At 40.3% G+C, this 13,781-nt stretch overlaps 1 protein-coding gene across 2 annotated transcripts in view; it reads right to left on the bottom strand.

Moving 5' to 3' along the window:
* Window positions 1–13,781, bottom strand: part of slc8a1b (solute carrier family 8 member 1b) — a 213,727-nt gene that overhangs the window by 169,317 nt on the left and 30,629 nt on the right. For both annotated transcript variants that reach the window (XM_088351428.1, XM_088351429.1), the window contains exon 2: window positions 4,288–5,181. In XM_088351428.1, coding sequence (XP_088207554.1) covers window positions 4,288–5,130 — 843 coding nt within the window. In that variant the 5' untranslated portion in view covers window positions 5,131–5,181. The remainder of the gene's footprint in view (window positions 1–4,287; window positions 5,182–13,781) is intronic.

Below are 13,781 nucleotides of genomic sequence, written 5' to 3'. Positions count from 1 at the left end.
TTCTGATAGTTTATATAAAGCCCTTATGAAGCTTTCTGCCCTCTTCCCAGGCTTCTGGAAACGCTGATGAAAACACACGCGTTCGTGGATGATATTCCTCCGCGGAACGAAGTAGTCATCAAACTTCTTCAGCACATCGTCATAATTATCCTCTTCATCGTCATTAGCAAAAACAAAAGACTTGAACACATTCTCCGCCTCGCTTCCCATTGCGTATATCAAGCAGCTTACTTGAACTTGTCCATCGTCTTTGTTTAGTTTCGTAGCGATTCTGTAGCGCTCGAAACGCTGCCTCCAGTCCGGCCATTCTGACGGTTTCTCGAAAGCAAAGTTCGATGGAGGATTAAACTTGGCCATTATGACTTGTCTCCTTATCTGGATCCTTTCAGACTTCTGACACCATGTAAAAGATGGACGGAGTCCTCTTTAAACCCAACATGAACTTGTTTATTTACAGAACACGATATAGCATCTTTGCTAGTTTACAAACATATCTCCAGATACCACGCGGTCTCCCTGTGTACCGTAACAACGCGTCTGCCGCGCAGGCACAATCAATTACCGTACATGACACAAAGTATGGACACATTTCGGTTTTTATACAGTTACCGGGGAAGACAAAACTAGACAAGAACAAAACTGTCTGTCACAAACCCATATCCCAACAGCGGTAACTCAACGAACATGACCAAACATCTTTTGCAACATTACCCTGAAATCAACATTAGCTAGTAGGTTAGTAGTAGGTTTTAATTCTTGATGTTTATCTGCAATCCAGGATTCTGTAAAACTTGATTTTCAAGCACTTTAATTTCAAAGCTCACAGTTCAGCTGCTTTCTTTTAAAAGGGTGGCAAACCCATTCTTTGAGAGCCACATGTCCTGCATGTTTGGGAGGTTTCTCTTCTCCAACACAGGTGATGCAAGCTGTGTGGGAGCTTGATAATGATCCAGGTGATTGGTATCCCCTGTATTGGAGCAGAGAAACTTCAAAAACATGCACGACAAGCGGCTCTCGGGTTGGCTATCCCCATTTTAGTGGCAGTATTTTATTACCTTAAAACATAGCCGCGGACAGCAATGTTTACCTGCAGCACAGGGTTTCGAAAAAGAATTGTAAAATTTGAAGGATCTGAAGGATTTTGACAGCTTACACTTGTTTCTTTGCTTTTAGAGGCTCTATTTCATTTTAACATCTTATAGTGTTAACTTTAAACAAGATCCTGACAGGACATAGTTTGTGTTGTCATTTTATTTAATGACTGTGGCTGTAAACCTGTTGCACAGTGTACATGTTAGGTTCTCCTTGTCTCTGATGAAATACAGTAAATGTCAGCTTCCAGACTGACTGACACAGACTCATGTTCATTGTTTGAACATCATTCGTGATTTATTGTCCCAGTGTATGATTTAAGTAAATTGTTTTTTAGGAATGAAAACTAAATTGCAATCATCAATTCTATCGAATGGCAATTATCAAGCATCATGATATAAATCGAAAAGGTACCGTAACATCATGATACAGTTGAATCGTGACCAAAGCATTTTGTCACACCTCTAATAAATACCATTTAATGTTTGTTCATGACTTGACTGAAAATAATTATATTATACTATTGAGATACTTTACTGAATATGAACAGCTTTACTCAATTACTCATACCGTAAATTCCGGACTATAATCCGCTACTTTTTCCCCAAAATTTCAACCCTGCGGCTTATTCAGTGATGCTGCCAATTTATGTAATTTTTCTAACGGCCGCCAGCGGCGCTCGAGTACAAAAGGTAAGATTTAGACCGGTGGAATATATGCGCCGAGGAAGACTGGAACTTCACTAAAACTGGCCGCACGCGAAAGGCAACTTTTTAGCAAGTCTGCCAGTGGATCCTGACAGAGTGGGGCAGCATCAAAAAATCCACAATAACCAACGGGTTACGAAAAGCCGGTCTGCTGCGTGCCGGAGAGGAGGGCACAGAATCAGGAGTGGATGAAAGTTCCAGCGACAATGAGAGTGCGAGTCCGGCTGCAGGAGCGTGGGACGATGTCTATATTACATTATTTCTTTCCGACACTGAGGAAGACGACTTTGATGGCTTCAGTTCTAAGGAGGAAGATGAGGACGGTTTACCGTGATTTTTACAAGTACGGTATGTTTTTTTAACAGACCCGTTTACTGTGTCGCGAGCGTGTTGTAGTGTGTTGCTACCATTAACTGCCCTGTCAGGCACAGTTTGGGATGAAACTTGTATTATTATTATTATTAAAGCTTTGAAAACTCTCTCGGTGTATCGTCTTTCTTTGTAAATATGTGTAACCATGTATAATATGTATTTGCAACTGTATATTTTTGTAATGTATATATTTGTATTTATTTTGGACACTTATTCTGATATGTCTTGCACGGGCCAATTAAAAAGAAAAACGCGGGGTGACGGGATGTGGGGACCGGTAAAGGTGAGTGTTTGTGGACACGGCGAACAATAGTGGATATATATTTTTCCCACCCTTACCTTTGGAAATATACACTTTTTTCCTTGGATTACTTTCAACGGGACCCGGACTCTGCAGGTCTGCATCAAACCTTAAGTACTGGTATCATTAAACCTTAAGTACCGGTATCATTTTCTGTTCATTTTGCCGGCTGTGATTTTTGGACTGTGTACTTTAATGAAGGACATTTAGTTTTAATCGCGGGACTTGCAGTCCCTCGCAACCCTACTGAGGATAAGCTGTGCAGCTGATGAGATGAGACTTGCAGTCCGGTCTGGGTTAATTTTGTGTTTGTGATACATCCTTTTAATGTGGGCGCATGCGGCTTATATACAGGTGCGGCTAGTGTAAGTACAAAATCATTTTTCCTCTGAAAATGTGGTGGGTGCGGCTTATAATCGGGTGCGCTCTGTAGTCCGGAATTTACGGTATATTATATCAATTAAAACTGAGCTAACGCTATACATAGAGGCACACAGTTGTGCCAATTTTTAAAATGCTAATTTTTATGTTTTGCACGTGCACCCAAATGCAGAGAAGGCGGATTAAATGCAGGTGTGCTCAGAAAGAAGAATGATATTTAATAGCAAAATGAGGTATTAAGTAACGAACCAATAAGTGGTCACAAAACAACAAAAAGTCCAAACAAAACTAAACCTGACATGATAGTGGAAGATAGCAGAAACTACTAACACAATTACTACGTATTTGCTAAATAATAATATAGAATTATTACACTATTTTACATATTCACTATTACAAACGCACTAGAAAAACGTCCAGGAGCACTACAATAAATTAAGCCGGAAGTTCGAATCCAGACCCAAATATGTGTTAAGCTCCTGTACTGTCCACTAGGAGTAATCACCCAACGACTGGTATACCTAGTTGGAAGCGGAGAGTCGTCTTTAAAAATAGAATAAAGCTGTATCAAATTGGACCAAATCCACTTGGAAATATATTGATAGTCTTTTATTACTTATATTTTGAAAGGTAGTGTCACATTTTAGGTATTGATAAGTTTATTCAAATCAATCTATGGAGGATACATGTTTAAAAAAGCATAATGACCTTGCAAATTACAGTCTAAAATAGTTAATTTAAAAATGATAAAAAAATAATGATCCTTTTGAACATTCCTGACCCAATCCACTACTCACATTCGATTGTCACAAAATAAGCAAAATGGTTTGGAATGATGCTTGCCTGCGATTGGCTGGCAACCAGTTCAGGGTGTCCCCTGCCCACTGCCCGGAGATGGCTGGGATGGGCTCCAGCCCCCCCGCAAACCTAATGAGGATAAGCGGTACGGCTAATGAGATGAGAGGTTTGAAATGAACGCAATATTTTTGTTAGTTGGTTGGTTTATTGGTCTGTTGGCACGTGGACAGTACACCATAAAAAATGTAAACATTCAGAAGGATTTGGATGAATCATAATCTGGCAACATAGCAGGTCTTGCCATCCTAGTATGTATTTATATATAACTCCAACAGCAAGCCACCAAACAGCTTTCATTGCAAATGTAAAGAGGATTATGCTTCCCCTTGTCTTCCCCGGCCTTTTATTGTTTGACTTTTGTTTAGTTTCTCATGTGTAACGTCATCTTTAATGGAACCAAGTGTGACATATGTAACAAACATCACTGACAGGAAAGACACCAAACTAAGGGTTGCCTGGAGATGACAATAAAAAAGACAACCAGTAAAGCAAAGCAGGACCAGACTTTTAAGATACACCTATAAAGTCTATACATGCAAGAGAAGCTTTGAAGACGATTATGAGCGACGGGTATACCTTAGAAGGAAGGGGCCGATCGCCCTCGGTCTCGATGATCATCCCACGCTGCTTGCCCGTCCTGTAGCGCTTGTACACGTACTTGTAGAAAAGTAGCCGACGGTCAGCAACCCAGGCAAAAACCACGCAGATTGGGAAAAAAAAGAAGGTTAGCAGGGCTTCCCACACCTGCACGACGCCGGGCGAGATGACAGACAAAATCAGATAGAGCCATATGTAGGCGAAGATGCTCCAAGAGGCAGTGACGAAGAACACTCGCAGGTGCTTGACCTTCCTGACCTCTCCGTCGGGGACTACCCAAACGCAAATCCCGATAATGACGAACATGTTGAAGGCGGCCGAGCCTACAATGGTGGAGGGTCCGAGGGTGCCAGCATCAAAGCCGTGGCCTACTACCTCAATGACTGACAGAAGGATCTCCGGAGCTGAAGAGCCCAGAGCCATGAGGGTGAGGTTGGATACCGTCTCGTTCCAGATGCGCACTGTAGTGGTGCTGGTCTCTCCGTTGGGCTTCTTGATTGTGATCTCCTTCTCCTGCGAGGTAATCACCTCGATAGATGCCATGAAGCGGTCGGCGATGATGGACACTCCCAGGAACATGTACACAAGAGCTACAAAGTACACCGTTGCTCGGGCCACTTTGTCACCAAAAGATGGGTTCATGGGTTCCCATACAGGCAGCATGACACCGGGTGAGCACTCCTCCGCCTTGCTGCAATCAGTTTTATTGGTAGAGACCGCCAACACTGAGCCGCCCAGGCTGGGCTCTTGGGGGGCGCCAGCCAGCAAAGACTGGAGTGTGACCAGCCCAACAAGGGCAATGACTGACAGCTTTTGGGCCATGTGGACGTTAAATCAGTGACGTGAAGTGACAATCGTGGAGGATGCCCGAACCTTTTGGAAAGGACACAGAACAAGCAAAACTGAATTAATATTTTCTAAGAATGAAATAGTCGACACATAATACTTATATTTCAACCAAATGCACAGGTACTCTAATGCCAGATATATTTACGCTGAGCACAGTGACAAAACTCTAACATTCACAAGAAGAACCACAAATCATACCCAATTTCTCCAGTGCCAATTAATTAAAGCAATCCGGTGTGAATCATGTATTTTGCTGAGCCACAAGTATATCTGCGATTTATATATGCAAATTTTTATCTTGCACGTGCATGTATCAAGCCATCATCCATCCATCCATCCATTATCTATACCGCTTATCCTCAGTAGGGTCGCGGGGGGTTCTGGAGCCCATCCCAGCTATCTTTGGGCAGTGGGCAGGGGACACCCTGAACCAGTTGCCAGCCAGTCGCAGGGCTCTAGCCATCATGTGTTGGGTTAAAAACGATGGTAATATGTAGCTTACATTAACAGTTGCAGGAAGTTCTTCCCATTACAATTAATCACTTGGAAACTTTAATTGTTTGTATGGCCTATAATTAATGTTCATAATTGATACGGGATATTTGTACTAATTCACATTTCAGAGTGCACTGATTTCTGTTTAATTTTATTTATTTGAGGTATTAATCTACTAAAGATTGAGTGGTGGAATCTTTTCACTTGACAAATCTCGGTTTGATTTTAAATGAAACACTGACAGACAAAATATTGTAAAACAGTTCAAATCGACGTCCTTATATCTATTTCATAAACAACGCAAGATGTTGTTTTTGTTTTTTATTGCTGACAAAATTCGGCAACCAAATCCGCCTAAAAATCCTTATCAGGTGGGCTATACTGTAGTTACTTATCAAGACACCTTGCCTTTTGGTCCACATTCAAATCAGTGAAATTAAACTTCTTTGGAAAACATGGACACATTATAAAGTGTTTTTGTAAATCTGCTCAAGGTTTTTTTAAACTTTTTTTCAAGATATTGATGAGCATGAGGGGATTATTTTTTTGACTTTGCATTACAAGAAGCAACATACAACGAATTAGTAATGTTTAAGGCGGATTTCTATTTATCTCGGCATTATTGTGTGTTTTGGAATAAACACGTATTTGCTTCTTTGCGAGTCGTTGGAATGTTAAGGGGTTAATGAGTTTGACTGAACCATCTAACTGTTTTGTTGACGTTCATACTGTAGCGCCTTATAGTCCGGTGCGCCTTATTTATGGAAAATAAAGGACAAAAACAATATTTTGGGGGGATGCGCCTTATAACCTGGTGCGCCTTATAACTGTGAAAATACGGTAAATATTTCATGTTTCAATGTGGGCAAATGCAGCTTATGGTCAGGTGCAACTTATGGGTGCACAAAATGGCTTTTCCCTTAAAAAATTATACTCGGAGCGGCTTATAATACATCCTTTATTTAATGTCAAAAATCAAATTAAGAAACAACGTCTATTTACGAAATGAGGTCACTCATGCCTGGCACCCACGTTTAGACTGCTCGCAAATGCCATGTATAAGTGGTTGTTTGTTTTTTTCACTTGAGATGAATTAAAACTGTTCTAAAGAGCGCCCAGGAAACAGAAGAAAGTTCTCGGATTGGTTTGAGAATGGTGGCGCTCTTAAAACTCTGTGGAACTAATCCAGGGACACGAAAGTCAAACCCGATATGGCGAGTAGGAGTGGGCGGATCAATCCAAATATCGATATGATCGATACTGAGCAAGTACTTTGATTGGATTGATGTTTTTGTCAAGGGATTGATACTTCACCCTTCCTTTTTTCAACAACAGAAAAGGACTAGGCCAGGTGTCATTTGTGTTGTCTTCTACTGTAACAACGCCAACAACCTGGAAAAGAGCTCTTCCTGCAGTGGGCAACAATCTGCAACCAAAAATGTAAACACGCTACTGTTCCTGAACAAAAACCCGTAAAGCCGTCGTCACTATGCCAACAGAGCCAAAAGGGCCTCTTCGTTACATTGATTTTTTTTGTTTGACTCTCTTGACGTCTGCTCTGTAATGTTATTGTAGGAGAATAGAATAGAAAAAAATATATCTTTATTTCTATTGTTACAAAATGTGTTAAACATATTGTGACAACAAAATTGGATGTTGCACTCCAGTTACACATTTAGACTGTAAAGATAAAAGATTTAAAAAAAAAGGAAAAATAATTTGGATACATACGAACACAAAATATTTCCACAAGAAAGTATGGGCACGTAAAAGCAGAAGATATTTACATTGGGTGTTTACTTACAGGGGATCGTTGTAGTGGAATAAACAGTAGTGTAAATAGGCAAGATTGTGCAAAGTAAGCATAGTCATGAATACAATTTTACATCTGTGTGAGGTAGTGTGTTTGCATTGGTATTCCTTCAGTTTTTTTGTGCAGTGTGTATTCAGGGTGGCGATGGCTCTGGGGAAGAAACTGAGTCTGTTTGTTTTTGTTTTGTGTGACCTGTAGCATCTGCCAGAGGGCAGCAGGTCGAAGAGGTGGTTCCCTTTAAAGCGTGTTCTGCTGGTTCGAGAGCGTTCTCCATCCGGGCACCGGTGCAGTGGAATGCTCTTCACCCTGAGATCCGGTCTGCAACCTCAGTGGAAATGTTTAAATCTAAACTTAAAACTCACTTCTACTCCATAGCATATGAATAACCTACTCTTCTCGTCGGCTGAAAAATAGTCTGTGTATTATAGTGTAATAATCTGTGAAGCCCTTTGAGACTCTTCGTGATTTAGGGCTATACAAATAAAAATGACTTGACTTGACTTGACTTAATAGAAATAATTCATTTTATTTTATACATTTTTAAAGTTTAAATTGTATTTTTTTTTTTAAATTGGTGCTTAACATCATCGTTCTGTGTTTTTGTTAATATAAAACAAACTCGAAAGCGAGGGATCAATTATTTAATGAAATTTCCAAGCAAAAAAGTATAACAGATTGTAGTATCGATACTACGATACAGCAAAGTATTTACTTGGATGTATCTCCCAGCCCAAATGGCGAGGGTATATATATATATATATATATATATATATATATATATATATATATATATATATATATATATACTGTATACATATCTCTCTCTCTTTCTCTCTCTCTCTCTCCCCATATACTGGACTGTCTCAGAAAATTAGAATATTGTGATAAAGTTCTTTATTTTCTGTAATGCAATTAAAAAAACAAAAATGTCATACATTCTGGATTCATTACACACCAACTGAACTATTTCAAGCCTTTTATTATTTGAATATTGCTGATTTTGGCTTACAGCTGAAAAAAACTCAAAAATCATATCTCAAAATATTAGAATACTTCCTCAGACCAAGTAAAAAAAATAATTTTATAACAGCAAAACTAAATCAAACATTTGAAAATGTCCATTGATGCACTCAGTACTTGGTTGGGAATCCTTTTGCACGGATTACTGCATCAATCCGGCGTGGCATGGAGGCAATCAGCCTGTGGCATTGCTGAGGTGTTATTGATGCCCAGGATGCTTCGATAGCGGCCTTCAGCTCATTTGCATTTGTAGGTCTGGTGTCTTTCATCTTCTTCTTAACTATACCCCACAAATTCTCGATGGGGTTCAGGTCAGGGGAATTAGCAGGCCAATCAAGGACAGTGATGCCATGGTCAGTGCACCAGTTACCGGTGGTTTTGGCACTGTGGGCAGGTGCCAGATCATGCTGGAAAATGAAATCCTCATCTCCATAGAGCTTTTCAGCAGATGGAAGCATGTAGTGCTCTAAAATCTCTTGGTACACAGTTGCATTTACTCTGGACTTGATGAAACACAGTGGACCAACACCAGCAGCTGACATGGCTCCCCAAACCATTGCTGACTGTGGGAACTTCACACTGGATTTCAAGCAACTTGGATTTTGCTCTTCTCCAGCCTTTCTCCAGACTCTGGCGCCTTGACTTCCAAATGAAATGCCAAACTTGCTTTCGTCTGAAAAGAGGACTTTGGACCACTCTGCAACTGTCCAGTGCTTCTTCTCCATAGCCCAAGTCAGACGCTTCTTCCGTTGTCTTGAGTTCAGAAGTGGCTTGACCATGGGAATATGGCTATTGTAGCCCATTTCCCGGACACGTCTGTGAACTGTGGCTTTTGATACCTGGACTCCAGCTTCAGCCCACTGTCTTTGAAGCTCCCTCAAATTCTGGAAGCGGCTCTTCTTCACAATTTTGTTAAGGCTGCGGTCATCTCTCTTGGTTGTGCAGCGTTTCCGGCCACATTTTTCCCTTCCAACAGACTTTTTGTGGATATGCTTTGAAACTGCACTCTATGAACAGCCTGCTCTTTGAGAAATTTCTTTTTGTGTCTTACCCTCCTGATGGAGGGTATCAATGATGGTCCTCTGGACAGCAGTCAGATCAGCAGTCTTCCCCATACTTGTGATTTAGTTTACTGAACCAAGCTGAGTGTTTTTAAGGCTCAGGAAACCCTCGCAAGGTGTTTCGAGTTAATTAGATGATTCAGGTGATTAGTTGAATAGCCTACTTGTATACTTTTTCATGATATTCTAATATTTTGAGATAGGATTTTTGAGTTTTCTTAAGCTGTAAGCCAAATTCAGCAATATTAAAATAATAAAAGGCTTGAAATAGTTCAGTTGATGTGTAATGAATCCAGAATGTATGACATTTTTGTTTTTTTAATTGCATTACAGAAAATAAAGAACTTTATCACAATATTCTAATTTTCTGAGACAGTCCAGTATATATATATATATATATATATATATATATATATATATATATATATATATATATATATATATATATATATATATATATATATATATATAGATAGATAGATATGATATACCCGGAAGCATTGCTTCTAAAATATGTATGTGGTTTACAAGCAAGTTCTTCGGAAGCCAGAAAGAGAAGTTCAAACATGAAAATATTTCTTGCAGGTGTTTGCATTTGTTTCGAAGCCAGAAAGTTTAAACAACTCTGCCAAAGATCAACTTGAATTTCCAACATTCAAGAATATCCAATTTCTCACTGCACAACTCAGCAGGACATTAACCCTCATTTTCCGATAATGGTCTCCGGCTGGCTTGAGGTAAAATGGTATACCGCGTAAATGAGGTTACAACATTTGTCCGACAGTGATGCTGGATTATAAACTGCGCTTTCTATATGTCTCGGGAGATAACAAGCTTTGCCGTACGAGTTGGGAATTTACAAGTGCTAAGCAAACATCCAATGTGTAGACTATGAATTGGCAAGTAACACTTTGAATCGGTATCCTTTGCTTCTTCACACAATCATTCAATTTCCTAATGATTATCCTCACTAGGGTCCCAGGTTGGAGGAACCCACTCCGGTTGACATTGGGCCGTAGGCAGGGGACACCGTGGGGTTTGGGTGGGCAAACTACAGCCTGCGACCTACATGCAGCCCGTCAGGCTTTGTAATCTGGCCCACCAGATAAAAATCATAGAAATACCATGACAATACACATGTACACTGGAGATCAAAATGATTCTGCTGTTATAGAATCAACAACTTAAAACAAATTGAATAATTTTGAAATAATACCATCTTTACTGATCCACAGTTTAAGGAAATTTTGTTATGTCTATACCATTCTACTACAACACGTTCTCACAAAATGGAAAAGGTATTTCAACAAAAAAACTATTTTACCCAAATGCACTGATCAAAAGTAGAGAACACTTTCAGGTGCTACCCACTAAATAGTGCAAATTTGCCTGATTATCTGTCAACCACTATTTAACTGCCAGTTTCACTGTCTTTGCAAAATTGTAGGCCGTTCCTAAAGTGACTGAAAGCCTTCTGTGGCAGGTTGTCCATATGTAAATGAAAGAAATGTCCCTGTCAGCCATAGAAAACTGTTTTCAAGAATAGAGAATCCTTACAAAACTACAAATTCTTTCAAGTCGCCCAAGAAGGCTGAAAAAAAGTTTTGTAGTACCATGATATAGACACAGTAAAAAGTCATTTGGCTGTGGAACAGTTATGATGCTATTATTTCAAACCTTTTCAAAACATCCTTCATCCATTTTCTGGAACACTTATGCTCACCAGGGCTGTGGGGGAGCCCATCCCAGCTATCTTCGGGCAGTTGGCATTCTGCGGTGGACACCCTGAACTGGTTGCTCGCCAGTCGCAGGGCACATGGAGACATACAGCCGTTCACACACTCATTAATAGGGACAATTCTAAGTCACAGATCTCCTCGTTATGCATGTCTTTAGAATGTGGGAGGAAACCGGAATGCATAGAGGAAACCCACGCAGGCACAGGGAGAAAATGCAAACTCCCTGGTTGATAGTTTTAGGGTTCTGTGGTACTTTTAGTGTCAGTAGTACGGGGGTTAACAGAGTTATGAATTAAGTCCCTAATAACTGTTAACTAATTACTATTTTTCAGTAAGGTACCCATCACTGTTTGCAGTGCACCACTGTTCCCTTACCGTATGGTACCATGTCAGATATAATTTTGATAAAAAAGGATTGCAGAAGTTCGGGCATTAACTATATCTTTAATCCGTATGACTAAAAAAACTGAACAAATGCAACTATCAGGATTACAATTATTTGAAACCGGCTTAAAACATAGACCAAAGTTGTCACACTCATTTTAGCTTGCGGGCCACATGGTTGAAAAAGCCTCTTCGCAGAGGCCAGATTAGTAAATTAAAAGCATAAAAAATGTGCCCTTTCGAGGCTAACAATAAAATGATGATTCAGGGATGTGAGATTTGATAATAAATCTATTATTAAGGTTATTTTCCTCAGTATAGTTTTTCTTGTTTTTTTTGTACTAGATTTTAATCTCAACTGTGTGTTTGTAGGGAAGCACGGCGGCGCAGTGAGATCGAACCTCCTGTGTGGAGTTTGCATGTTGCACTCCAGTTTCCTCCCACATTCCAAAAACATGCAAGTTAGGTTAATTGACCGGTCCAAATTATCCCTAGGTGTGAATGAGCGAGCAAATTGTGTGTCCCTGTGTGCCCTGCGACTGGCTGGCAACCAGTTCAGGGTGTCTCCTGCCCACTGCCCGAAGATAGCTGGGATGGGGTCCAGCATCCCCGCGACCCTACTGAGGACAAGTGGTGCAGATAATGGATGGATGAGTATTTGTAAGAAGCAAAAAAATAATTGAGTTCATTTCCACTACAGTCTATTTACCTCGGGGAAACACATGCAGACTGGGAAGTAACAGACACATACACTTATTTAAATGATTGTTTTGATGAATTAAAAGTCTTACTGCTTTTTCTTTTTTATATGAAAACATTTTCCTGAACATTGCAGTAAAACTTTGCTGTTGGATTTCATATCTCAAATAGAAAGGAGCTAAAGCTGTCATGATGACTGATTTGGATCACCTGTGCCCGCTCGCTTAGCGCCAGCCGCTGCAGGCTTCCTGATTGGTTCCAAGTCCTTTTTAAGCTTAGTCCTTTCACTCGCCTGTTGTCAGTCTATCAGCGAACCTCTGTTTCTACCAGGCAAGCATTTTTGACTCCGACTCCCGTCGGTCCCGCTTTTTGCACCTGTTTTTCCACCTGTCCGTTCCTGATCTCCCCGTTTGTCTCCGGCTACGACCTGTTTTTAACCCCGACCATGTTTGCTCTCCCGTCCCGGCTTACGACCCTATTTTGATCCCGACCACGTTTTAATTCTTCTGTCCCGGCTATCGACCTGTTTTTCCCGTCCTTGACACCGCCATCTCCCGCTCCAGAAGATCCACTTCCGTATTAGGATCACGATCCGATTGTGGGAGCAGCTTGCTTCCTGCGTCCAGCGAGCACCGGATAGCGGGCGCTGCCCTTACTCTTTCAATCAATAAACGTGGTTAGAGCGACACATTTGGGTCTTAATTCCGTTCTGGTCATTACAAAAGCTTTTTTAAACTTCTGCAAAGACGACCCATTGCTTTTATTTTAGTTTTGTATGTTGCCTATTGCTTTAAACATCGTGCCTGTGACTTTTGCTCTCAGTAAGATAACAGTGGAATGGGTATTTTCAATGTTTTCTGGTTGACTATGGTAGTTAGCAAATACAACAGTGACTGCTTTGCGAATGGTGCCTAGCTTTGAGGGCATCCAGTGGACATGTTTAAAGCTGCAAATAATTGTGGCTTATTTTTCTCTAGTACTTTAATTAAATCCATTGAAGTGCATGATCCGGCCAATGGGCCGTACATTTGACATCACTGGATTACAACCCTTTAAAAACATTTTAAAATATCCCTGACAGTGTGGAGAATACATTTGTTGCAAGTCAAAATTCGAATGGCTTATATAAACGTCCACAACGATTAATAATTTTGCGTTGACAAATGGCTGCACTATCTGCTTTCGTAGCAGATCAGGTCGGAAAAATCACATTTAATACACCCCATGCCACATAATGAATATTAAGTGGCATCCGATAATCAGGCATTTACTGATTAAAGCTATTATGCCAAACTGATTACTTCTGTGATCCAAGGGTGAGAAACTGTCATAAATTGGCCACATTGTACAAAACCAATTTCCAGAGTTCATCTTGAGTGCTTAGATTTCCACTTTTCATACACAGTATAACAC

Source organism: Urocampus carinirostris, chromosome 13, assembly GCF_059441175.1.
Source record: "Urocampus carinirostris isolate Australia breed hairy pipefish chromosome 13, RoL_Ucar_1.0, whole genome shotgun sequence".
NCBI classification, from domain to species: domain Eukaryota; kingdom Metazoa; phylum Chordata; class Actinopteri; order Syngnathiformes; family Syngnathidae; genus Urocampus; species Urocampus carinirostris.
The sequence above is the reverse complement of the archived record's forward strand: the minus strand, read 5'-3'. Positions and strand labels throughout refer to the sequence as shown.